Source organism: Microtus pennsylvanicus, chromosome 11 (assembly GCF_037038515.1).
Source record: "Microtus pennsylvanicus isolate mMicPen1 chromosome 11, mMicPen1.hap1, whole genome shotgun sequence".
NCBI classification, from domain to species: Eukaryota; Metazoa; Chordata; class Mammalia; order Rodentia; family Cricetidae; genus Microtus; species Microtus pennsylvanicus.
Window position 1 is genome coordinate 61,623,657 of NC_134589.1, and position 26,537 is coordinate 61,650,193.

At 47.6% G+C, this 26,537-nt stretch overlaps 1 protein-coding gene across 7 annotated transcripts in view; it reads right to left on the reverse strand.

The window, feature by feature from the left end:
- Window positions 1-2,262: 2,262 nt before the first annotated feature.
- Window positions 2,263-26,537, reverse strand: part of Mprip (myosin phosphatase Rho interacting protein) — a 126,737-nt gene continuing 102,462 nt past the window's right edge. For 3 of the 7 annotated variants that reach the window (XM_075992362.1, XM_075992363.1, XM_075992360.1), the window contains 11 exons: window positions 25,077-25,650; window positions 23,636-23,752; window positions 17,363-21,166; window positions 14,124-14,271; window positions 12,914-13,031; window positions 11,748-11,907; window positions 10,320-10,439; window positions 9,119-9,205; window positions 8,360-8,522; window positions 6,615-6,700; window positions 2,263-2,973 (listed from right to left, as the gene is read on the reverse strand). In XM_075992362.1, coding sequence (XP_075848477.1) covers window positions 2,902-2,973; window positions 6,615-6,700; window positions 8,360-8,522; window positions 9,119-9,205; window positions 10,320-10,439; window positions 11,748-11,907; window positions 12,914-13,031; window positions 14,124-14,271; window positions 17,363-21,166; window positions 23,636-23,752; window positions 25,077-25,650 — 5,449 coding nt within the window. In that variant the 3' untranslated portion in view covers window positions 2,263-2,901. Of the gene's footprint in view, window positions 2,974-6,112; window positions 6,179-6,614; window positions 6,701-8,359; window positions 8,523-9,118; window positions 9,206-10,319; window positions 10,440-11,747; window positions 11,908-12,913; window positions 13,032-14,123; window positions 14,272-17,362; window positions 21,167-23,635; window positions 23,753-25,076; window positions 25,651-26,537 lie in introns of all 7 variants that reach the window. The other 4 variants (XM_075992358.1, XM_075992359.1, XM_075992365.1 and 1 more) reach the window with 4 other exon arrangements.

Consider the following 26,537-nt stretch of genomic DNA (forward strand, 5'->3'; position numbering starts at 1 on the left):
AGCCTGTCCTGGAACTAGCTCTGTAGACCAGGCTGGTCTCGAACTCACAGAGATCCGCCTGCCTCTGCCTCCCGAGTGCTGGGATTAAAGGCGTGCGCCACCACCGCCCGGCAACCCATCTGTATTTTGAGTCAGAACCTTGTTACATAGTCCAGACTGACCTGGAACTTGGAGCCCTTAGTGCAAGAGTACAGACATACACCACTACACACAGTTCAGTACTGTTCTGATGGATCCTGTGGAGGGTCAACTCTGAATTTACACATTCTCAGCCTTCTTCCCTCTGGATTTCCCTACTTCATGAGGTCCTGACCTCTTCTGGTATGCCTGAAACAATGGGCTTCCCATTATGGCCCTGGCTCTGTGGACACAACCACACTGGAAAATCTGCAGCCCCGTGTGACAAACATGCTCTCTGCTTAGCTGCTGGGCACCACACATGTGCAGGACATAATTTAAGCATGTGCTCACATCGGTTGTCTAATGATGTCAGGTAGGTTCCCTGTAATGGCAGTTTGCTTGCAGATGCTGGCAGATTACAAATGTATATTTACAAGAAAATAAAATTCTGGAATAAATTTTAATGCTGCTCCCAACATGAAACGGAGAAAGCATGCCACTGATGTTTGGGCTGGGAGTAGCTTTGAGGCTTCTTGATCTATACTACTCCAAACTCAGCAAGCATCGTCTTCTACTGATGTCCGGACCAACTCTACTTGTACATTTGATGCCTCCTCTCTGGAATACACCACCTTCAGCTTCTTTCCAGGGAATGGGATGCCTGTTAAGGAGGTCAGGCAAAAATGATCCTGGCACAGTCTGGGGGAAGGGAACTGACAGAGGACAGCAGCAGGCCAAATAAAATGCTGCAGTGGGCCTGCATGGCCACCAGGGACACAGAAGACCAGCTTCTTTCCTGGTTCACTTCTGCCAGAAGTTACTGCCAAGAAACTCAAGATGCACCCTGATTCACATTACTGCTCAGAGTGGCTTGGAGAGTGGGAGACGATCCAGGCATACTTGTACTGTGTCAGTTCAGTATCTGGTCAATACACCAAACACCTATACATGAAATCAGCCCCAGAGCAGAGTTAACTGTATCATGGCAAAAGTGAGCCTTCAGTGGGAGCGTGAGTGGCAGATGAGTGAGATAGGTACAGCTTATCTCCCAACCCTTGTCTCTGACTCAAAGGTACTGTGTTTAGCAAAAGTCATGTCCAAGGGTTCTGAGGTGAAGAACAAAAAATGTTCTTTGACCTGTAGGCTTGTCATCTTCAGGAGGCTCTGTGGCACGGCAGGAAGATGATTTCACTAGGGCCACAGAGTCCCAAGGGCAGCAGGACATTGTAAAGGAACCACACCAGAGAGAACAGTGGTCCTCAACACAAAACTATAGCTCCTGAATCCCAGCCATGCACATGCTACTGTGTGGACCACTCTGAGCTCAAAACATTGTTTCACCAGCAACTTGTTTTCAACAGATCTGACTTGCCCAATGCTGCAAACATAAATGATAACTGAGCAGCATGTGCCACTGAGGAACTTAAAAATCTGTGCAAAGGGGATGTACCCAGGGCTTGTCTGTTGGCCAGCAGTGCACTTGGATATGTCAAAAAGCAGGTATCTTGGGATTTTGTCTGTCTACTTCAAGGCCAGCTGGACACTGGATGGCCTTGAACATCAACTCCTGTAGAACTGACGGAAGGGATTCATACATGAGTTGAACTTGTGTACCCAGAGACCATCTGACCCACTCAACACAAAATGGAAACTCGAGCCAGGGACTTGGGACTCAGGACAGTGGGATCTGACATGGGGCTCTTTTGTGTGCTGCATCTTATAGTATGATTTTTTTTTAAATGAGAACAGAAATTTTAAGGAAACAACATAGAATGGGTAGTTTGAAAGGTTCTGTTCAGCTAGCTAGAAAAGCAAACTTGTTAGCACAGGCTCCCTGTAATGGCTCCATGAGAAGCAGACACCTCAAGGGAACCTCCCAGAGCTCAGACCGGAGTCCTGAGCACATGCATGTTGCCCTGACAACAGGTCTCCTCTCATCCCTTCCCCATGCAACATTGACAACTTCTTTTGAGACAGGTTAAAACCCAGCAGTTTCTCTCCTCTAGATGACCTGGGAAAGGATCATCACACTTGACAAGCCTGAATGTGAAGGCTGCAGGTCACCATTCCTAGCCACCAATAGACCAGGGTTATCATAGCAAGGGAGGCACGAGCGGAGGAAGGAATGAGAGGGGCCGGGGCTTTTGTGCAAGATTTAATAAAAAACCAAAATAGGATTGGTTGCTTTCAACATTTTCCAGGTTGTGAAAGATTTGCCAGGATTATCTGGGAAATGGTTATAAGCTGCATCAGTGGGCCAAATACAAAATGCTGTCCTTTCAGGTCGAAAGGAAATGGGGGGCAGGCTGGACACTATCCAAGGCCCCTCCACACCAGGCCAGACTAGAACATTCAGCGGAGAACCGCAGAAGCTCTAACCAGCAGGGGTGGTGCTCAGCTGTGTGTGGTAGAGCAGAGCCAATGGCAGGTCCCCACATGTGTAATCTGAGGCAGGCTAGCTTATTAACAGGCTGCTGTGCCTTAATACTGACAGTGAGTGTGGTGGAGGACAGGGGTCCTGCTCAGATGTCAGTGGGGAGCCCTCCCCACTGCTACTTGAGTGTGATTAATCCGAGAATACCATGGGAAAAGCTGTGATACAGACAATAAGTTGGAATCAACAGGGAAGGGATGGAGCAAACACCCCACACAGCAGTCTCTCATGCATCCATACCCACAGTTAATGATGGCAACAGTGAAAAGCACAGATGCAGATGAAAGCCACACTGGGCTTGTGCTGCCACCAGCTGGGAAGGATGTGTCAGGTAGGACAGGATGCAGTTAGTCTTTCTTCAAGTCCCTGGATTCAAAGAGCTTCAAGCGTTCCTGCACCGTCAGGCCTTCCTTCAGACTCTGGTGGAGACAGCAGGAGGAAGCAATTAGGTTCTGGTGAAGCAGAGGCAGTTGGGCTTCAGGAGTAGGTGCAGGTGCGAGGCTGAGGGATCCTGAGATTAGTGGGCATGCGAGGGCGGAAGGCCCTGAGAAGTAGTGTTACTGGAGTTTGCTTTCTCCTGTAGAAATTTACTTGGGTGAGATAAGGGAAAAATAAAGAGAAACAAGATCATGTGTCTACATAGTTCAACTCTGACCTTAGGGCTGGTTCTTCAGATTGACCAAACCATGGAAAACTTGGGCTGAGAACTGGAAACCTGGCCACCTGTCACTCTCCTGCATAGGGAGTATTCATGTCTTATTCCTTTGTCTTCATGAACTCATGGCCTTAAGATAGGTGCTCTCTTCTGGGACACCCTACTGGCACCATATCTCTACAGCCCTGCCCCAGGCATCCCTGATGAGGCCACCAGATTTACAGATATAGCTATCAACATTCTACACTCACACACACACACAACACCCCCCCCCCATGGGGCCACCAGATATAGCTATTAATAACACCCCTCCCCCACAGACTTTCCTGTGTTCTTGGTATTGTTTAAGTTAAATGACATTTACTAGCCGAAGACCACAATATTTACTACTTTTTCCTTAAACATCTTTCCCAAAGCTTTCATTTCTGTGAGAGAAAAGAAACCCCAGTTCTTAGAGAACTCGCAATGAACTATTTCAGCATGCCCAGGTCTGGCTCTGGTTCCTCAGTACCAACTCTTTTGGCAATCAGCCTTGGTGTCAGACTCAGTCTGGCCAAGAATGCATGTTGTAGTAGGAAATGAGAAGCCAGGGGTGCTTCTGGAGGTTGAGGCTCAGCTTTAAGCAAGCAATGAAGGAAAATCTGGGTTATGTTTTGTGTCCCTTACCATCTTCCCCATAATAACTGAGCTTTTTGTTTGTTTGTTTGTTTGAGATGGGTTCTCATATAGCTGAGGCTGTCTTTTAATGAGTATTATTTCTTATCCTAACAAGTTTTATGTATGTGAATACATATATATGTGAATTCCTGCTTCAGGGTATCCTTCAAGTCGCTCCTCCTCTTGAGTTCAGGTAGTTCCATGGCAGCCAGACTCCCATGTAGGTCTTTTGGTTTACCACCCGGCAACTGGAGCAGGCCCTGGATAGCCACAGTGGCCCTAGATGGCAACTAAACTCCATGGCAGGTGTAAGCCCAGTCACAGCACTTACTACCATTCTCAGAGCAGGCAAGACCCACTATCCCTTACACCCGGGCAGGGCCAGCTCTCTGAAGTCTCTGGCCTCCTTTCTGCCCTCAGGTACAGCCTTCAGGACTCGGCATCCCACACCCAGCCCATGACAACACTGAGGAGAATCCTCTCTGTTCTGGATCTCAGAAGAGGTCATGTTGTGCTATGAAAGCTGACTGAGGTAGAAAATGAGAACAGCACCTGAGGGAGGTCCCAGTCTCTCTTAACAGGGCTGGTGGAACTCCAGGTGCACTAAGACCACATGGGCATGCTGCCACCATATGTGACTGGCTTCCATTTGCCCAGAGGCTGGATATAAAGCACAACAATGGAGCTACGTCACTATGCAAATACTAACAAATCATGTGAGGAGCAGTTCTTTGGTCTCCTCTGACCTCCTAACAACCCAATGGCCTTTCCCACGTACCATGGCTCTAGTGACTCAGCACAGAGGAGCCCTAGCATTGTGTGACTAGTGTCCCTGCCAAGCATAGACACTCTCTCTATGGCTGTCTTTGTTATAGAGATCTAGCTAGAACGGAGATTCTTTGTTCCCCAGCATCACCACCAGCCAGTTACTGAGCCGTGTGTCTGTGTAAAATCATATGTAGGTGGTACACCTCACTGAATATTTTCCACATGGTGTCCTTCCTGGATATCCTTTTTATTCTGACCCACAGGCCTCACTTATTCACAGTGACCACTCAAGGGTCAAGGGGAAGAACTGAGTTTAACCCCAGGCTGGAGAAAATAGTCTCTAATACAAAAAGAATGAGCCTAGAAAGGCTTTCTCTCTCACCAAAGAATTTTTTTTTAAAGTTTTAGGAAAAATCCTAAAATAAGTTTTTAATCTTGCTTAAATCACATCTGCATGTAGATTAACTTGAGACTAGAGAAAACAAAACCAGACTGGTTCAAAGAACCAATGACATAGGTTGGTGGTGCACGCCTTTAATCCCAGCACTGGGAAGGCAGAGGCAGGCGGATCTGTGAGTTGTTGAGGCCAGGCTGGTCTACCGAGTGACTTCAGGATTGCCAGGGCTACAGAGAAACCCTGTTTTAAACCCCACCTCTAACCCCCCAAAAAAGAGCCAATGTTAAAACTCTTGGGCTTTCTCAATACTCTTCCCTAAGGCAAATGTGTCCCCTCTGAACCTTAAGCTAATGGCCCTTGCTGGAAAGTGGGAGGGCTCATGAACCAGCACACCTGGGTACTACCAGTGGGAACAGCTAGCCAGACTCCTTGAGCTGTTAATATTGCATAAAAAAAGTCAACACAGCATCCCTAGCATTGACCTCAATGTGGCCAACCCTACTACCTTCTATTGGGAGAGAGGCTTTTGTATTACATAGAGACAAAAACAACAAAAACCAGGTCATACTCAGCCCCATGTGTAAGGGTGCCAGGCTCTTAGGAACAAAATACTTTCTCAGACTCTGCCCATGCAGTATTGATCAGTTCCACGCAGAACAACACAATGAGGGTCTGCTCTATATGCAGGCATCTCTCCAAGCAACCTTGCTACTAACTGGATGGGTGAGGTCTTCCACAGAGCAAATTCCTTGCCAGAGTCAGTGGGTATCTGCCATCTCCCTGTAACTTATTTCCAAGAGAGGAGATATGAACTTGGTGCCGTGCAAATCACAAAGTATGCATGCTGGCTTGTGCCCTCCTGTCAAGCTGGGGAGGCCTTGGGTAGGCTCAGCTCTGTGAAGAGGTTAGAGTGCCAATTTCCAGGACAGTTACTGAGATCCCACGTGGAGACTATGTGTGTGTGTGTTTGTGTGTTGGAGAAGGATGAATGAAGATATTACACAGAGGTGTGCTATGGAGGTGTGAGCAGTGCATGCAGAGCCGCCTGGGCGGGTAGTGGGCAGAGTGAGAAGTGGTTTACCTACATGACAGGGGACTTGGAAGCGGGCGCGACTCAGTTATCCCATGAGACCTGCTCAATTACGGACTGTCAGAGGAAAGAGCAAAAATAAGACACACACACAATCAGTTCTAAATGCAGCATGCTGGCCAGGCCCTCTCCGCCCATCCTCCCAGAGACATGCCCATCTGAGAGCACACTGGGGATCACTGACTTCATCTTTCCAAGGCTGGTAGTGTCAGTGTGATAACAGGGATGTGCAGAGAACAGACATACAGTGGAACTAATGAGAGGTCAGATTACCCCACAGAAGGTGAGGATTAAGTCAGAATCCCTCCATGTCTTGCTTGAAGCCCTGGCACCTAGATGGTTTTGATGACATGGAACAGAGACACAGACATGGAACTTGAAGTCACTAGAATCATCCCAACAGGGTGACTACACAGGTAGGTTAGTGCCTGTACTGGCTTGACTTAATAGTATCCTCAAGCCCCACCTCAACTGTAAGCTGGACCTCACTCACCTTGGACCTGATGTTCCTGAGTTGCCGGGTAACACAGGATCTGTCTTTTTTCAGGAAGTCAGGATTGCTTTTAGATTTCATTATGTCTGAAGGAACAAAAAGGCTCATTACTTTTGCTTTCTACAATCTTCTGAAACCAAACAGAATGTATGGGAGGTTCCAGGACCACTACTACAGTGCACCAAGACATCTAAATCCAAGTAAATAACCAATCCAGCAAGTGCTGGAGCACTGGGGCCTCCCCAGTGTACATCACAACTCCTGAGTCATAGCACTGTCAACAGAGGATAGGATCTCTTACTTCTGATTTGGACCTTGACTACTAGGCAGATCAACTGGCCTCATTATTTCTAGCTTACTCCTGTCATAGGATTGGTATCAAAGAAAATCAGACCAAATTTGTCTCATGACCCACCCCACCAAGAACACAGTCCTTTCAGTGTCTTAAATACAGAAGACAAAGATGCACACTGGGTCACACCACAGTATGTCATGGGTATGGGGCTTCCATGCTTATGCAGAAAGATGTCACAATTTCTCTTTAAACCAATACAAAAATATCTCCCTGTCTTCCTAAGAACTACACACTGTCACTGTGCAGCTTCTAGTAATCCCAGCTGTCCATGGATGGCACTCTGCACCGTGTGGTGGACTGATGTCCGGGGATGGCACTCTGTGTACTGTGTGGTGGACTGATGTCCGTGGATGGCACTCAGCACTCTGTGTACTGTGTGGTGGACTGATGTCCGTGGATGGCACTCAGCACTCTGTGCACCGTGTGGTGGACTGATGTCCGTGGATGGCACTCAGCACTCTGTGCACCGTGTGGTGGACTGATGTCCGTGGATGGCACTCAGCACTCTGTGCACCGTGTGGTGGACTGATGTCCGTGGATGGCACTCAGCACTCTGTGCACCGTGTGGTGGACTGATGTCCGTGGATGGCACTCGACACTGTCTGCAGATGTAGTACCCTATGCACACTTTTCAGGTTAGTTAGCATGGCAGGTCTAAAGCTTCCTCCTTCTAATGCCTTGGCTTCTTGGTTTTCTACCCAGGTGACTATGGTAATTACCTTTTACAGTTAGTTAGATTTTAAATTGTGCTGTTGTTGCCAGCTGTCTTCTAGAAAAGTGAATGTTTGTATCCTGCAAGCAATGTAGAGGACTTGTCTGCAGGCATGTGTGAGGGCTGTCGTGGTTACTGTTTCTGAACTTGCTAGTGAAGGAAAGCTGAGCTACAGGATATTATGGGACTTGAACAGATTTTTTCAGTTTGTGGGGCTTTTATAAAGAAAGGGTAACCACGAAGATAAGATGAAATCATGAATTATCAGAAAGTGTCCAAAAGAACGTGGTTCTGCAGGTTCTTTTCAGTCTGTTCTGCACAGTGCCTGGATATTTTCAGCCAGCACAGAAAGAGGCCAGTTCCACTGTTCTCGAGAGGGTAGTAGGTTATCCCTCTGTTCGGCTTGTCTGTGGCCCTCAAAGACTGTATGGTAAAACATTTGAGATGAGGAACTAGCATGAACATCCCCTCCCTGCTGGAGTTTCTCAGAGACAGACTGTAAGACCCCTTATTACTATGGAAGAAGCTCTGTAAAGCAGCTGCAAGACATGGGAGGAGAGGGTCAACCTGTGCATGTGGGGTCCCTCAAGGTGATACGGGATGTCACAGGACATTAGAATTTTTGGGGTTTGACTCAAGTGTCAAAAAATCTTTACGAGTAGCACCCAGATTGCTCACCGTATCCTGATACAGTAGTGCCTTCAGGAGATTTCTCGCCCAGGGCCTCTGTGGCTGCTTTCAGCTGCTCTTTCAACCTGCTGATATCACAGTCAGCTTTGGCCTTTGCAATGCTGAGCTCTGTATAGATGTCTTTGTATTTGTCACTAGCATATTTCTTATCCTAGAGAATAAAAGGACAGAAATGAACGGCAGCTGGAGACAGGGGATCAGACTCATTCTGAACTTTAGCCTTGGGGCTCATGTGCTGGGAGAACTAACTGTGGCTTGGAAATGACCCTGTGTCCTCCGTCTCCCAGAGCCAAAGATTGGACACTAAAGAAAACATGTGGTGAACAGCTAGGGCAGGGCAAGCTCAGGCAGCCTGCTGTGGTCCTGACTGCCAAGTCACTTCCTTGTGGGTATTTTTCAGATTTTCTAAGTGATCTGATGATATCAAGGATTCTATCACTCCTTTCTGACTCCAGTCCAACTAGACCCACCTGAATGGTAGACCAAGCCTCACTTCACCTCCATGGCATTCTTCTCTGTCATTGCTCCTGTCCAAATGCATAGAAACCCAGGAACAACCACCACCTGACTAGGCCAGGGAGGCTTTCTTGTTCACTCCTAAGGTATATGCTTATATGCTGGTGTTTTAAGGGAACCTGACTTTGTGACCATGATCCTGTAGAGTGGCTTGCCGTGCCCTCAGAGGACCTGGCCAGGTTTCCGAACATTTACCCTACCCTGCCCTGCCTTCAAACATGTGGCCCTTACCCGCAAGGCTGTCTGGAGTTCATCCTTGAGGGAGCTGATCTCCTGCTTCAGGTATTGTATTTCTGACTCTTTGACCCGCAACAGGACCTATAAGGAGAGAGAAAATGAGGCCTGGCTCTCAGAAACAAGGGATCCTGTAGTCTGTGCATACAAAGGTTGGCTTGCAGACAGTTGCTTCGCACACTGGGGAGGAGTAGAGAGCCCACCCTTGATGACACCCAACAGAACACATGATTTAAATACTGCCCAGTGCCTCTACAGAAATGGGGAAGGGAAAATACTCTGCTAGGCACCCTAGTCTTGAGAACCTGGGGTCGCAGGCATGGGGACTACCTTGAGTTCCCATTCTTGCTTGCTCCCTGCAGCAGGAGCTGCCAAGGTCTAGACATATTGTTCCTATAGGAAATTTTGCCAAGCCTACTTAGCTCCTCCTGCTTACCTGTCAGTATGGTGTAGTCTGAGCGATCTATAAAGGAAAATTTTAACCTAATGGGGGCCTTCTTGATGATGCCCTACACCAGTGGTTCTCAACCTTCCTAATGCTGTGACCCTTTAATATAGTTCCTCATGTTGTGGTGACCCCCAACCAATACATTATTTCATTGCTACTCTATAACTGTAATTTTGCTGTTATGAATCATAATAAAAATATCTGATATGCTGAGATCCACATGTTGAGAACCACTGCCCTACACACATTAGAGTCTTTCCTTTATCCTTCCCTCTTTCAACAAGTGTTTTTTGTTTTTTCCTTTTCTTTCTAGATTGCTCTGGAATCCCCTTGCTTCAGCCTCACAAGTAGTTGGGATTACAAGTGTACTCTACTGCAGAATGAGCTGTTCTGACTTAAAATGAACATCCTGGGCTGTGAGAAATTAATTCATGATAACAATCTGAGAGCAGCAACATTCTTGTAGCCTTGAAATGGGCCACTTTATGAAACCAATCTGTGGGTAGGTAAAGGAAAGTCATCTAGAGGGCCCCTGCTCTTGCCTGTGGACCCGAGACTACCTGCTTATTTGCTATGCCTGGATGACTTTGGACCTTCTCACAGCTTTCACACATGCCAAGCCAGTGTTCTACTACTGAATTCTACCCCGCTGGCCCTATCTTCAAATCTGGTCCCCAATGACTCTAAACTAAGGAGCTACTGTGTGATTCAGGAGCACTGGGCAAGGCAGTGCCTAGCTTCTCACAGTACCTCTAACTCGTAGGCATCCTTGCCCTGTGTGAGTGGTAACACAGTGGACTCGCTGCCACCATCTCCAGTCAGTAGTGTCCTCAACCGTGTGATTTCTGCAGCCAAGCGATTATTTAGTTCCTGGAGGACAACAACACAACAGTGACCGCCCACATACAGTTGCTTGGACACCAGAGAAAGTCATTTTCCACCAGTAGTGTGTAGAGACCTAAGAAGGGAGGCCACAAGCCTTGTGCATGTACAGCACCATGTTTAAGGTAGACATTTGAGGCTGTTACCATATAAAAGCTGTTCATATAGACTATGTGAAAACTTAGGTTCCAGGGCCCCTATTAAGCACCAAATTCTGTGGATGCTCAAGGGCCCCACAATATCTGCATACATCCTCCCATATAATTCGATTATCTATAGATTACATCTCATACCCAATACCAAGTCTTTTCTTTTTTTCTCAAGACAGTGTTGTGTTTCTGTGTAGCCTTGGCTATCCTGGAACTCACTCTGTAGACCAGGCTGCCCTCAAACCCAGAGATCCATTTGCCTCTGCTGCCCGAGTACTGGGATTAAAGGTGTGTGCCACCATCGCCCAGCCATGTAATTCTTAAGTACCCAGTTGTACTGTATTGTTTAGGGAGTAGTGATAAGAAAAAAGTTAGTATATGTCCACTGCAAATGCTTCCCCCCCAACCCCGAAAATTTTCTATCTGTGGTCAGTCGAATCTACTGATTCACAACTCACAGCAGATGAGCAATTGTGTCTCTAGAGCTAAGATTCCAAGGACTTTAAAACCCTGGAGTCAGGAGGTGGTGGCACATTGCGAGGCAGGTCTGTGAGTCTGAGGCCAGCCTAGTCTGTACAGTGAGTTTCAGAGCTGTTTTACAAAGAAACCCCGTCTTGAAAAACAAAGAACAAAATAACCAATAATAAAAACAAAACAAAACAAAATCCCCAAACCCTAACCTTCTGGTGTGGGCAGTGTTATCTTGTCCCACTTGACCTCCTAAAGTCTATCCTCAGCTGTCCCTCCATTTCCTCAGGCCTCCTCCCTGGCTAAGAAGTGCTTTTCTTCAAGCCACCGCAGTGGTTCCGTAATCCCCAGGTAGCTCTGCCTACAGTCTGGAATGGCTTGACGGGCCAGAGAAGGCAAGCGTGATAGAGCTTGAGGCAGGCAAAGTAGGGTGTGTCAGAAAAGATTATACTGAGCTCAGTATTGCAGCCCAATCATTTGGGCCAGCTGGGATTCTAGTGAACCCCAGTTTCCTGAGGAACACTGAATTCTGAGAGTGTGACTTATAGAAATAAACATGAGAGGGTAAGTCCAGCCACTAGAGGAAGAAGACCCCAACCCTGAGATAAACCTGACCAGAGACTCTTTGCAGTCTCTGCAAAGGCAAATGAAGGTGAGGCTTAGTCTCTCTTGGCCTTACCTGGTTATGGGCATTGAGTTCCTGGTTCTCACGCTGGCATTGCCGCAGGGCCTGCCGCTCGGCCTCCAGCGCCTGGGCCAGGTGTGCATTCTCCAGGCACTTTTGGGAGTACTGCTCTGAAAGAACCTCCAGCTCCCTCTGCACTGACTGCAGCTCCTCCCTGCAGAGAGGGAATGTTCAGCCCTGCCCCCTATAGAACTGGCAGCTGGGTATTGACAGTACAATGTCTCCTCACAGAATGTCAGGAATACTTTGCAGAAATGACTCTGTCTTTCCTGAGCCATTTACAGCTGGCTTGATGGAACTGGGAGGCAGAGCCAGTCAGTCACTGTAACCACAGAGATCTCAGAGGTGGAAAGCATCCACTTGGGTGCTGTATCACATCATAGTACAGACATTCAGCACCAGGAAACTGCCCTGGAGGTACTATTTTTAGCATCCAATGTCCAGAAGGGCCAAATCCCCAAGAGAGCCAGGAAGGAACTTCCAGATGAGCCTCCAGTCCAGCAAGCATGACCACTGGATTTCCTGAGCTGTTGCTTTAGACCCTGGCATATTCCAGAGACCTTAGCAAAGTCTAATCAATGGATACCTCCTGTAACTAACCCTAGCAGTGTGACTTCTACTGAGGGAAAATTCACAAGTTGCTGTTTCAGTGCTGTACGTGTGCTGTTTCATTCGCAGTCAGTATGTGTGAAATTTCCAGAACACTAACTCTGTGGTATACCAGGCACAAAGCACCAGCCAGACCCTGGCTCTTTGTAAGGTACTGATACAGTAGCAGTGGTACAAACAGACGGGGATGGTGTCTGCAGTGAGCCCTAACACGCAGAAGGCATTTGTTTTAAAATTTAGAACAGGGTCTCCATATATAGCCCAGGCTGGCTTTGGATTTGTGGCACTCTTCCATCCTTAAAGTCTAAGTGTTGGGATCATAAATGTATGTCACCATGCCTAGCTTAAGTGATGGTCTTTAAATATCATTTGTTACATTTGTTTCTCTGCATCACAGAGATCAGTCTTAATTAACCCTTAGGTGTTTGCGCCTGAAGTGGGCTGTTTCAGATCTATGATCTCCTCACTTCCCTAAGACCAGCCTCAAAGCTGTCTTAGGCTTGGGGAAGTAGCCCTCTCCTATGGGGCTCTCCTAGGGCTAGGTGACTCACAGGTACTGCCGCCTCAGGGCTTCAATGTCCGAATTGATGCTGCTGATCTGAGACCGCTGACTCTTCTCTAACTCCCGTTCCATCTCCTCCCTGTGAGCATTCTTCATGGCTTCAATGGCTGCAGAAAAGACATAGTCCCTTAGCACCGAAATCCAGCACTACAACTGACGGTAGCTCTTTCTACTACATTAACCTTCCACAAGGCCAAGGGCAGGCTGGGTGATGCCTGCTTCCTGTTGGCACCAACTACTCAATAGCAGTAGGACTCCACAGGAGGTTGGTCTATCACAGACTGACTCTCTGGGATAAACAAAGGCTGAGAGAATTCACAAACTAATTCCCTTGAAAGAGCTATAGATGTGTTTATGTGATATTAGAACTCCACAATGATCAAATAAATGTCAATGTTGTACTCATGCATGGGTTTTTAAATAAGAATGTGTGAGAGCCGGTTACTTACTTTCCTGATGCTAAAATAAGCCACCATACCATCATTAATCATGTAAAGAGGGGCAGGGCAGTGGTGGCGAACGCCTTTAATCTCAGCATTTGGGAGGCAGAGGCAGGAAGGATCTCTTTGAGTTCAAGGCCAGCTTGGCCTACAGAGCTAGTTCCAGGACAGCTAGGGCTGTTAAACAGAGAAACCCTGTCTCAAAAAAAAAAAAAAAAAATCATGAAAAGAGAATGCAACATGAGATGGGTGAAACACACTTGCTGGGGCTGTGTTACAGCATATTCACGCTCTTGTGAAGAGTACTCCAAGTGATGGATGCTTGTTGGGGGCCTGAGTGTCACAATCAGCTGGAACACTGGCTCTCAGTTTGGAGGTTCTCAAAAGGCTTCTCAAGTTATTCCTTGCCTCACTTTGAATCTTCTAATACCTCTCTCCAAAATGAAGCTTAAGGCTAGGGCTGGTACTGATTTGGTCTAGCACCTGCTGGACACGTGCAAGGCTACCTGCAATTTCCAGCAACACAAAAACAGGGTGGGGTAGTTCATTTCCCTTACTACAGCACTGGGTTCAAGGTTATCTTCACTTATATAGGGAGTTAAAGGATGGCCTAGAATAGAGACCCTGCCCACCCATACCCACCACCATCTACAAAGAGGAAACTTCAATCTCAGGAAAAAACAAGGGAAGGCCAATTCTCTTCTGAACTATAGGTTTGGCCTAAACACAGGACCCCTGTGCTCCTGGACTTAACCCTACCTGAGATGGTGGCAGCTGTCTCCTCAGCCAGGAGGCGGTCCTTTTCCTCCCGCAGCTTCTCTAGCTCCCGCTGGTGTTGCCTCTGTAGGTCTTCAATCTTCTTCTGGTGTGTCTCTTCCATGGCAGCAAAGCCTCGCTCACATGTAGCCTGTGGAATGGAAGAGGGCTTATTGGTTTCTCTTTGCCTCCAAGTGGCTGTCCCGTGTAATAAATAAGGCAGCGACCTGCTTGGTTCAAGAAGTGATATGGTCTCAAGATATGGATGGAACTTCCAGCATCAGGTACCAAGTCTGTATGTAGCTATACACCCCCTTTTTTCTGGGACTGCGTGTCATTACAACCAAATGTACTGCCTATATTGGCTGGAGTAGCAGACATACTGGATTGTCAACAGGGACAAATTCTGACAAACGTGTTAGTTGGAGAGAGTGAGTCCATCCTGAAACAAAGGGTAGAGAGACTGGAGAGTGCAACCCATCCGCTGTGGGCTGGGATAGACACGACCTATTTTTGGGAGCTTCAGCTCAAGGGTATCCCCACCCTGGAGCCGGAGCAGATGCCAACATCTTTCCTGCCATCCTATGCTTTCTCCTTTCCTCTCTTTTAAAGGAGAACAGAGGCATGCTACCCACTGAGAACCGTACCACCTTACCAAACAGAACAGACATCAACATGTAAGTCTTAAGGAGAGTTCCCATTCCCCACAGCCATGGAGCCCAGCTGCTCTCTCCAACCAAGCAGTAATGCATGCCCTGTGTTCCACCTGCAGCTTACAGCTACTTTGAATGTGGGTCACTATGTCTAAACTTGTGACAGCCACTTCTGAGAAGAACAGGCTTTCTGATAAAAACAAACAAACAAGCTAATAGAATGTGGCTCTAACTCTGTGCTCCTAACTCATTGTTTTGCTAATGGATTCAAGAAAAGATACCAAGTATCCAACCACCATGCTTTGACATTTCTTACTGATCCTCACAGTCACTGTGGGGCTCTGGTCAGCAACTTTAAACTCCTGCTCACATCCTGGAGCTGACTGCAGAGGGTGCTGTACTAGTTACCTTCTCCACATAGCCTAGAGATAATCTTACACAGCCTGTTTACTCTGCCTGCAGTGTGACACAGCACAGAATGTTCACTGAAGAATATTCCGCTTGTGGCAGTCAGTGCTCAGAATATTTTGGATTTTGGCTCGTTTCAGATTTTGAGTTCCATGTAATGGATGTCAATCCTATGGGAAGTCTTTTCCATCTTATTTGGATTTGAGCATTTTGGAATACACGAAGAAGACAGGGTGCAAAATTTCTATAACAGAAACACTGAGGTGTTTTTAACAACCAGGTTGCTTCTTTGTTAACTGTATTATGTTTGAAAATTGTTACTCTGTAAACCAATTAAAAAAATTTGAGTGTGTATGTGTGCATGGAAGCCACAATGAGGCTTAACTTTGAGTGTTTTTCCTTGATCACTTCCACCTTACATAGACCCTCTCATCTGAACACAGATTTTGATTCAGCTATCTAGCCTAACTAGTTTTCTTTGGGAAGCCATTGCCTCTATCTGCTATGTGCTAGAATTACAAGGGGGCCACACCATATCATGCTTACCCAGCATTTACATAAGTGCTGGGGATGTAAAGTCCTGTTCTTGTGCTTGCTGGAAAGTTCTTTAAACACTGAGCCATTTCCCCAGCTCCAAATTTTAATTTTTAAACCATCCCTAGAATCCAAAGTTCCTTACTAAGATGCAGACTCCTGGCTAGTGGTGGTACAGCAGCAGCAACAGTCCAGGCTCCCTTCTCTGGGCAGAGACCCACAGAGAGAAACTGTTCCCAGCTCAGACAGTCTGGTCAAACACACTGCATGTGTCCAGCTGTGCCACAAGTCCTACAGAGGGCTTGATGTTCTTGGGCACATATATATGCTCAAGTCTGACGCTTACTCTCAACTTGTACCTTTTGTTTCTAAGGCATTTTCCCACTAGGTAACCTGAACCCAGCACAACCATTCCGACATCTTGCTTACTGACTGTGATGTTGCCAGGCCTGGACCCACCCTTCCCAGGCTGTGGAGGTGCCTGTAGATGCAAAAAGAAGCAGGCAGTGGTGGCCCAGGCTCCCCGCAGGATCACTGAATACACATTTTGAAAATTTCTCACAATGCTTAATGGTTTTTGTTCGTTTGTTTTTTGGTTTTTCAAGACCAGGGTTTCTCTGTGTAGCTTGGAGCCTGTCCTGGAACTTGCATTGTAGACCAGGCTGGCCTTGAACTCACAGAGATCTGCCTGTCTCTTCCTCCCTAGCGCTGGGATTAAAGGCATGCGCCACCACTACCTGGCGCCTAATGATTTTTAAAAGGTCTGGATGAAACCAGGAAAAGAATGGCGAGCAACAGTGCCTCAGGTGCCTCATCAACCTCTCCTGTGTATTTGGTCAGTAGCTATGTGGTCACCCAGAGGCAAAGGAAAAGCACCAGCCTGAATACACCATTGTTTCCCTTCAGTATGGAGGAAAAGGGTGCTGGGAAACAGTCCCAGACACCCTGCTGTGCAACAGCTGTGATACTACGGCAGGAACAGTGACCTGTAAAAAGACCCGATTCAGGGACCCTTGGGGCCTATATACCTTCTAATGGGGAAGAAGATGAAGACACAGCTACCAGGCCACCTCTGGAATCTAAGAGATGGTCAGAACCCTCCACAATTATGCCCAGGCAGCACACACAGTGTAATCTAAGATAAAAAAAAGTGATGTCCACAGAAGCATGACAGGTGAGGCAAGAGTATAGGAAGACCCTTCTCAGACACAGTGCCCATCCACTGCCAACTCTTCCCTGGGAAGCCTGGCTAGACAAGAATGCTTACTGCTTTGCAAATATCGCTGTGCTCTCTGGGAAGAGTCACGTGGTGGCTGCCGTTCAGAGGTGTGAGTCAGTCCTTGGACTAATGCCTTAACTTTGAAGCCAGAAGGGATTCTGTGAGGGTAAGGTGAAGGGTGTGGAGAGTGCCTTGGAGGCATGGACAGGCAAGGAAGACCTTACTCTACTTTCCCACAGGGATGCTGCTTTCCTTGCCAATTTCCCTTCTGGGTCATGAATACAGAGGAGAATGATACTCAGTTATGCCTGTATAGCAGTTGAGAGCTAAAACTATTTCCTATTCCACTAAGACCTTAGTTGCCCAGAATACCCCTTTCTTGTATCACCAAAGAGAATTGGCTCTGAAAAATAAATGGTGCTAAAGACCTTGAGGCTCTCAAAGTCCCGCTGGTACTTCTCCCGCAAGGTGGCCACATCACCCTCCAGCTCTTTGTGGCCCAGCTCCTCTCGCATGACGTCCATTTGGGCCTCCAACTCCTGGATACGTTCTCGTAGCCCTGTCATCGATTCAGCCTCATCCTTGGCTGTTGGCACAGTTCTGGGTTCAGATGGCCTGGGAGCCAGTGGGGAATCTGGGTGTGAGGGTTGGCAGAGGCTGAGGGCTCCCCGCAAGTTCCATATGTAGTGTTCCTGCAAGGCCCTGAGCTCCTCCTGATGGACAGCCTGTAGCTCCCGGACCTTCAGCTGGAATCTGTCCTCCAGCATCTTCATCTGCTGCACATGTTGCTGTTCCATGGCCTGCCTGTCTTTGACCGAAGCGTCTAGCTGGCTGAGAACCCGGCTACGCTCAGCCTGCAGTGTATTTTCGGTGTGGCTCAGTTGCTCCACCATGCACCTGATCTCCTCCTCATATCTGCCCTGCAGGGCAAACATGTTTTCACTATGTTTGCTTTCTGCCTCTTGTAGACATCTCTGTTGATGATCCATCTGGCTCACCTTGGCCTTGAGCTCAGTGTTTTCCTTTTCAATGAGGGAGATCACCTTCTGGTACTCACTCTTCTGTTTCTGGAGAAGTTCTTCATACTCCTCCTTCAGGGCTCCAACTGCTTGAGCACGCTTCTGGCAAGAGACCCCTGTGGCCTCCTGACAGGCCTTCTTGTAAAACCGCAGCTCCTTTTCATACTCCAGCCGAATTCTGCATGCTGCATAACACACCTGAGCCTGAATAATTGCATCTTGAACCAGTAATGAAGAATACTGACCAAGGCCCTCTAGACAAGCATCATATGAGAGATGCTGTGACATTTGCAGAAGCCTTTGGCAACCCCCTAGTTGCTCTGTGGGAGGCAGGGCTGGTAAGGCAGCTGAAATCTCCTCAAGGATGCTAGCCTTTTCCCTCAGCTGCCGGGCCAGCTCATCCTGAATGGCAGCAAGGACTTCAGGGCTCTGATGGAAAGCCTGCAAAGGCTCTTGGGAGCCATCTGTGCCTGGCCTCAGTACCTCTCCTAATGGGCTCTGGTCCCAGGATGTTTGTACTTGGTCCTCCCTGCCAGCTGGATGCCTGAGGGTTTCTAAGATCTGCTGTATTACTCTTTCAAAGTCTGGGGTTTGGTAGGCTCCCAAGATTTCTCCCAGCATGCACTTGTGCTGCTGTAGGGCTGCCTGGGTCCCCTGTAGGGTCTCCTGTATGCTCTGTAGCCTATGGTGGAACAATTCTCTTAATGATTGTGTGGCATAGCTGAGCTCTGCACGAATCCATGTGGCATCAGCCAGACTTTGGGAAATATGCTGCTGCCTGTCTCCTGACGTGCAGGCTGCTTCTTCTCCCATTGTCCCTAGGTGCTTACTTAGGGACTCGACCTGGTTCCAGAACTCACCATTCACCAGTACCTTCTTGGCCCAAATCTCCATTGGAGCCCCAGCAGAGAGGGCAGTACTTTCTTCCTTCAGAGGCCACTCCCCTGACTGAGTAAGCTCACGGAGAACACCATACACATCTGAAGTGGTATTCTTTAGAGAGTCAGCAATTTGGTTGATGAGTGAGGCCTCCAGAACTATCTGAGCAGAAAGTAGCTTCCTATGTTCCTGTTCATTCAATATGGGCTGGTAGGGCTCCTGAACATGGGTTGCCAGACCACTTTCCATGGGATGCCTTGTCTCTTGCTCAGTCTGCGTCCTGCTGTCTGCTGGGGATTCCCAAGGCTGAAGGGCCTTTATAGCACTCACAAGCATACTCTCTATGTTAGCCAGGGAGGCTGCACATGCATCCTGTCCCTCCTCCTGGTCAGCAAATGGCAGAGACCTTAGCTTTTTCCAGCAGTTTTCTAAGCATGTCAGGGCTTGGCTATTTTTGGCTTGGAAGTCTTCCAGCTCCCCAGAGTGGTGTTCAATGTTTGTTGCCTTCTCCTGTCTCTCTTTCTCTAGCTGAGAGGCCAGTGCGCTAGCCTGTAGTAGGCTGGCACGGAGTTGCTCCCTCAACTGTGCCTCAGTGCCAGCCCACTGCTGGTGCAACGCAAGCAATGCCTCCTGACTCTGGCCCTGCTGGCTCTCCAGCCTCACGGTCACGTCTTTGAGTTTCTCCTCTGTGACATAGAGCTTTGTCTCCAGGGAGTGGATTATAGAGATATATGTTTCAGCATCTGCAGCTGCAGGGAGTGTGCTAGGGGTAGCTTCTGAGGACACACTGTCCTCTGAGGGTGACTGGTCCTGGCTGGTGTCTGATGATGTGCTGCTAGTCCAGGCCTTTGCACAACCCTCAGGGTGTATGTATCTTTGGCACTGGATTGTGGAGAACCGGATTCTTGGCCTTTTTACAGGTGCTCCCTGGTCAGACTTAGAGGTGCTTTGCAGATGCCCATCCCTGTCAGGCACATCTGCAGACTTTGGGGGTACCATGTTCTCCTCTCTGCTGGGGCTACCACTGTTACATTCTTCGCCTAGGCCAGCACCTGGGTCTTCATCCTCTGGCTGTGAGTGGGGAAAGCCTGGAAATACTCTGGTGACTGAGCCTAGGGGCAAAATGCCACGGTCCTCCTCCGTTTGCTCTGCCGTACTCTGAGGCCCTTTGGCATCCTTTGGAGAATCACTTACAAATCTCCTTAGACACTCTTCCTTTTCCTGCAGCTTAATTTCTGTTTCCTCTAAGCTACTGCCCAAGGCAATCATTTTAACCAAAGCCTCATTAAGGTCTTGGTCTTTCTTTTCTAGAACTCTCTCATGTGCTTCCTTAATGTGCTTCAGTTCTTCTTCCTTTTCTCTCAGCAGAGTGCGTACACTCTGTAGCTGGATAGAGACCTTGTGGTGTGAGTGCTCTAGGTTCTGGTAGTCAGCTTCTCTTCCCCTCAGCTTCTCTTGGAGCTCAGCCACATCCCCATCAGACATGGCCACACGTTCCATGAGTTCTTGGAATTGCTGCTTGATGAGATCCCGTTCATCATGGAGGCTCTGTACGTGCTGGGCTAACTGGCGGATGCTAGCCTCCCGGGCTTCCAGCTCTTCCTCTAGCTGGTGCACCTGCTCACTGCCTTTGCTTGTTTCATTCAGTTTCTCTTTCTGAAGGGCCTCCACCTGCTGCACATGGCTTTGTAGCTGGTCCTCATAGGCACTAGCCTTGTCCTCTACCTCCTTGAGGTTCTGCAAAAGTGCCTGCTTCTCCTGCTCACAGCTCTCCAGTAACAATGTGTAGTTCCTCTTCAACTTCTTCTCCATCAAATGCTGGGCCTGCTCACTGGTACCTAGCTGCTGGCTGAGCTCAGCAATGCATTCCTGCAGCCTCTGCACCTCCTTCTGTCGGTCCTTTTGCAATGCCTGCTGCGTTTCTAGGTCCCTCAGTTCTTGTGTCTTCTCTAGCAGTAAGGCTTCTGTACTTTTGAGTTTCTGCTCACTGGCCCTCAACTGGCCACTCAGCATGGCCTTGCTGTGCTGCCATTCCTCCAGTTGCTCACGAACTTTGCCCTGCTCCAGCTTCAGCTCACCCTTGAGCTTGGCTAGAGCCTGCTCCTTAAGGGCCAGTTCTGCAGCTGCATTACCAAGTCTTGCTTGCAGGGTTTGAATCTCAGCCTCATGGTGCCGGATTGCATCCTTGGCCTCCCCATAGCTATGTTTCAGCGTCTGAATCTGCTGGGTGATGAGCTCTTGTCGCCGGCACTGAGCTTCCAGCTCACTTTGGAGGTCTTGGTTGACTCTATGGAGCCTCTGCCAGGCACCGGATGGGGAAGTGGCCACTTCAGTCTTAAAAAAACCGATTAAATACTGGTTAGTAACACTCAGGCCACCCTGTTCTGAGTGTCACACCTCTGGCCAGGATCAATCATAGAAAAGTTCCTTGGTGGGTTTGGCTTTAATCCTTTGAACAACTTTTTTTTTCTTCATTTAAAGAAAAAAAAATCAAATTAATGTGGGTTTTATTTAATTGTTTTTGGTAAATATAGCTGCTTCCACATAAACAGAACACATGGGAAAAACATCAAAAAACAGCTCTAATTGAACAGCATCTAGAAGAAATAAACCAAATAAAGCTGAATAATGGAACACACTGAGAAGTATAACGGAGACCGAAGGACAAAAGGACACCGCATTTGCTTTACAAAACAAAGTATGTGGTTCTAGACCACATATTTAAAGCAGCACAGGGCATAAGGCACAAGAAAATGACGTCACTTCCTTCCATTATAGGAAGAGAAGGAAGGCAGGTAACTACTTGAGAGATGTCAGCAAGGTAACATTGGAACATTTCCTCTAGAAAGCGTAGTCAGGCCTCCACCGTAAGGAGAAAACTAATCTCTACCTGCAAGAAGACAGAACAGGGGGAATGCAGATCATGAAGCAAAATGTGGTAACAAAACAAACCTTCATAAAGCTCAAAATAAGAGTGAAACATGCAAAACCCAAAATAAAACACAAAACTCCTCAAACTGAGAGACACACAAAAGAGACAGAACTAATATAAAGCAGGGGAGACAACATGGGTAAGTCAGGAAAGCCCCACCTAGAATCTGGCCTGCCCAGGCTCCCGCAGTCTAGTGGTGGGGAAGCCACAGATGTGACACTCAGGTTAAGTTCCAGTTCCACACCATGTTCACCATCCAAAGCATGCAGGCCCCTCCCAGCAGTTAGCACAGCACCCTACCCGAGCTTGCATCTCTTTGCTCTCAGTGTCCCAAAAGGCCTCTTTCCCCTTCTCACTTTCGACTATAAGCATTTCCAAAGCTCAGGGGTAATCATTATTAGATTCAGCAGGAAGCTGGCCCAGGTGCTGACCAACAGGGCCTTCAGTGTAGAAGCACATACTAATCCATATTAGATACACAAGGTAGCAATGTGCAAAGCTCTTTGGCAGTGTCTTTACTACCATGTCTGAAGTCAAGTTTTATAGGATGGACCCAACAAAGGCTTAGGAAAATGATCCTTAAATTAAGGATGGCCTGAATGAATAACCCAAAGCTTTCTGAGTAGGCTGTGTAGAAGGAAGATGCCTGCTATGGCCAGTTTGGGGCAAGGTCAGAAGTAGGCTAGCACTGAGTCTACTGGAAGGGAAGAGGGTGCGGTAATGTGGGGTAAGCAAGGGACACATGCAGCAGTGGGAGGGATAGGCATGAAGGTAAGGTAGGCCCTGGTTGAGGAGAGGAAAGGACTCCAGGTCCACTTGTAACTTGGTAACGAAGACTGAGGTCAGTGCACAAGGGTCTGGGCATGTCAACAGTGAACTTGGCAGGGATTTTGGGTCTTTGAAGACACCAGTTCTAAATGACACAGGCAGGGGGTTGCTGCTGTAAGAGTGGCAAATGCTTCTGGGATCAGTGGCAGAATCAAGACTAGAACCTAAAACCCTAACACCACTCTAAAACCAATGCCTTCTCCTTGGCCTTTTCTGGGAGCTTCAATTCAATTCTACCACCCTTTCCACTATCCCTAGTACTTATTTGTTGATTTTCCCATCAGCATGACAGTACCCAGGGTGAGAATATGTCTACTTCATGTCTCAGAGCTAGCATTGATCCTAGGAAGCCAGTTATAGGATAATACATGCCACCTGTCTTCAAACAAAGCTTCCCTGAGACTGCTTTTTGATATAACCATATCAAGGGTACTCTAGGAATCTGAATGCAGCAGGATTCTGGAAGACACCTCAAAAGGAAAAGGACACTGGCTTTGGGCTGTCAGCTCAGCACCTAACTGCCATAACTTTTACCTCAATTCTGGTTGGGTTAGAATGGCTAGGTGGTCATATGTCCTCCTGAAACTCAGGCTGGTTACAAAGGAATGGGTAGGTGGGTGGTGGTGCAGGTCTAGCTCCACCACTAACTTGTTGTTGTCCTAAGAAGGCACTTGGCTTGCTGTCTTGCCCAGCTTTTCAGTATATGTACAATAGGCCAATCTCACTATAATGAACACAATGAGAAATGAGATACAGATACATGGTTTTCGCAAAAGCACAATATCTAGAAAGTCTAAAGGAGAGATTACCAAAATGATTTCATGACCAAAAGAAAATCCTTAGCTGTAGAGATTTGGTACACATCCCCCCACATCACTGTCCTAGTAGCAAGGAATATGTACAGGATATCATAGCATTAGGAACCCTTGTCCTTGTTGACCAGAGCTCTGCCATGTTTGCACATTCCTAGCCTGTGGGCCTGAGCAGACCTTTCACACTGAAGCCCCTGGGTGCACTGATGACTGGGTAGATGCCCACCCTACCTGCAGCACATAGCCCTCCCGGGCACTCTGCTCTCGGCCCAGGGCCACCCTTAACTGGTCCTGCAAAAGCCGATTCTGCTCTAGAAGATCCGAGGCCTCTTTCTGGCTCTGCTCCAGCTGTTGGTGAAAATAAACAAATACATACACTTCACAAATAGGATGACAATAAGAAAAAGCAACTGACCACAGTGGCCATACAATGGGCTCTTTCACTAGCCTCAGACATCTCACTGGACAGGCATCATATGGAACTGAAGGGTCCAGCTCAAGCTGCATATCCAATGAGAGGCCTGAGGCCAGTTAAGAACTCAGTATGCCAGAAGCCTTATTTTATCTTTTTTTTTTTTTTTGGTTTTTTGAGACAAGGTTTCTCTGTGTAGCTTTGGGGCCTGTCCTGGAACTAGCTCTTGTAGGCCAGGCTGGCCTCGAACTCAGAGATCCGCCTGTCTCTGTCTCCCGAGTGCTGGGATTAAAGGTGTGCGCTACCACTGCCTGGCCCAGATGGCTTATTTTGATAGCCTAGAATTATGCAAGTTTGAATTACTTAATTTCATTTTACCTATAATATTTTATTAGTGGAGATAGAAAATGGAAAAGCCAATGTTGGTGCTAGTGATCTATCAAGTTCCTACATTTAACAAAACAGAAAAAAAAATGAAAGAGGCAAACAGGGGCATGCTGAAGTGGCAGATCTTCAGTCGGCTGTTATGGAAAGAGTGTAATATGCCTGACGCTTGCTGAGGAAGATGCCTCTACGGGGGGCAAAAATCAGACAGAACCCTATGTAGGCTGAGCACACATCTCAAATACCTCATGTGAGTATTCTGGTGGCTTGCTGTTTTGCCTTTGAAATGATTCTGGAATAACTGTATTTACATAATGAGCAATTTGAGGGATGGAGCTCAATCTAAATACAAACTTCAATCATGTTAGATCTTTTCTTTATACACATGACTTCACTTATACATGTGATACGTATATTTTGCTTTGTTTTGACAATGAAGGGATTGAAGCCAGGGTTTTGTGGATTATGGAAGTGCTGTAACATCAGGGCCATATCCCTAGTCTCCTAATTTATAGTATCTACTAATTTTATACAGAAACAAAATTTCATGGTAGGGAACTTTATGCTTGTGTCACGCTGATACTAAGTCTTTTGGACTTTGGAGCACTTGTAACTTTTGGAGTAAGGATACTCATTTGTAACTCTTTGGTCATGGAACTCACTAGCGAGGCATAAATGTACATGCAGATGTAATCTGGACACATTCTATAAGAATGATATACTATGAACATAGGGGCTAGCTTAGCTGTGTATCATGATGCTAGAATGCCTCTATCTGCCCATTCTGTCTCACCACAGCCCTTGGCTATACCCCCACTCTCACTGCACTGTACTGAATAATTCTGTGCATTTCAAAAGGGAGCTGCCCCACATTACCTCTTTCTCTAGCAGAGAGGTGAGCTCGTGTGTGGAGAGCCGTTCAGTTCTGTCCTCCAAGGATAGATGCAGAGGGGCAATAGGCACCTGTTTCTCCTCCCTGAGAGGGGTAGTCTCCACTTGGTGCCACCGCTGCTCAATTTCCACATGGACATTCTGTGTCTTGAGGTCAGGGGCTCCCAGCAGCCCTGGGCTCCGGTCTATGTCCATACGTAAGGCTGTATCCTCCATACCTGGCCCATCAACAGTTTCCAGCATCCCAAAGCGCTTGCGGCGCTCTTCTCGCCTTCGGGCTCGTTCACGCTCCAGCTCACCTGGCTCCGCTTCAAGACGCCCAGGTTCACCAGCATCAGAGGACCCCACAGTGTTGGCCCTTTCTTGAGCCAGGGCCTGTTGAATGGGGCGGAATTCAGCCCAATCAAACGTCTTGGAGCGGCCCTCCCGCCTCCGCTCTCGAGCACGGCTCTTCTTTTGCTCAGGATCTGGCTCTCCTGGCTCAGCTTCTTGCTTCTCATTTGGCCTCGGGCAGGTCTCAAAAGAAGGTGTGCTTTTATTCTTTTCCTCAGGCAATGAGCTGTGGGACAGTGAGAAAACAGGGGACTTATCAGAGAGTCTGGACATTTCAGCAGTTCACAGGGTCAGCACACACCTGTTCTCATCCCCAAAGTGGCTTCTAAGTGTAGAGGGAAGAATGCTCCACCTGTGCTTGGTTCTCCCTTGGAGATCTCAAATTTACTAGATGGGGAGGGAAAGGAAAAGAGTTTTAGCTGTTCCTTAGACTTCAGTTCTCATCCTTTAAATAGGAGTGTCATGATGGTCATATCATGGATGATGAAGATAAAGTCAATGGACTTCTTCCCCCAGGAGAGAAGGGTCCAGACACTTAGTGAGGTTGGTTATGAAGCAACCTTACACTATGTAACGACAGAAATAGCTCTCTTTAGAAAGGCTCAGGGATTTCTAAACAGGAGACACCATCATCTCTAACTAAAGATCTCACTCTGGCTCCAGGCATGAAAGATTGGTCAGACTGAGACTATCTGTGGTCAGACTATCAGTGACTTGGTTCGCCAGAAGCCCACACCACCAGGGAGAAGGTAGCATAATACCCACCACTTTGAGAAAGGAGGTAACTAGGGACACAGCCATGCAAATCAAGTCTGCTAGTGCCTCAACCTACTCAACGATAACAGAGAAGAAGTTGGCTAGTTTGAAGATTGTCTGCCTTTTCCCAATCTTCCCTAAGGAAGATTTCTGGGAAGGCCTCCATTTCAGCAGGAGAGGATGTCAGGACATCACCTCTGGCAACATGGCAAGAGGCTGAGTGGGCTTACTGAGAGCATAAGTTCCAGTGATTGCTAGATGGCCCAGGTTTGTCCAAACCTTAACAGGACTGAAGTGAGCTGGTGATAGGAGGGCCAAAGGGGGACGAGCCAGGGAGTACTTGCATTTATACTAGCA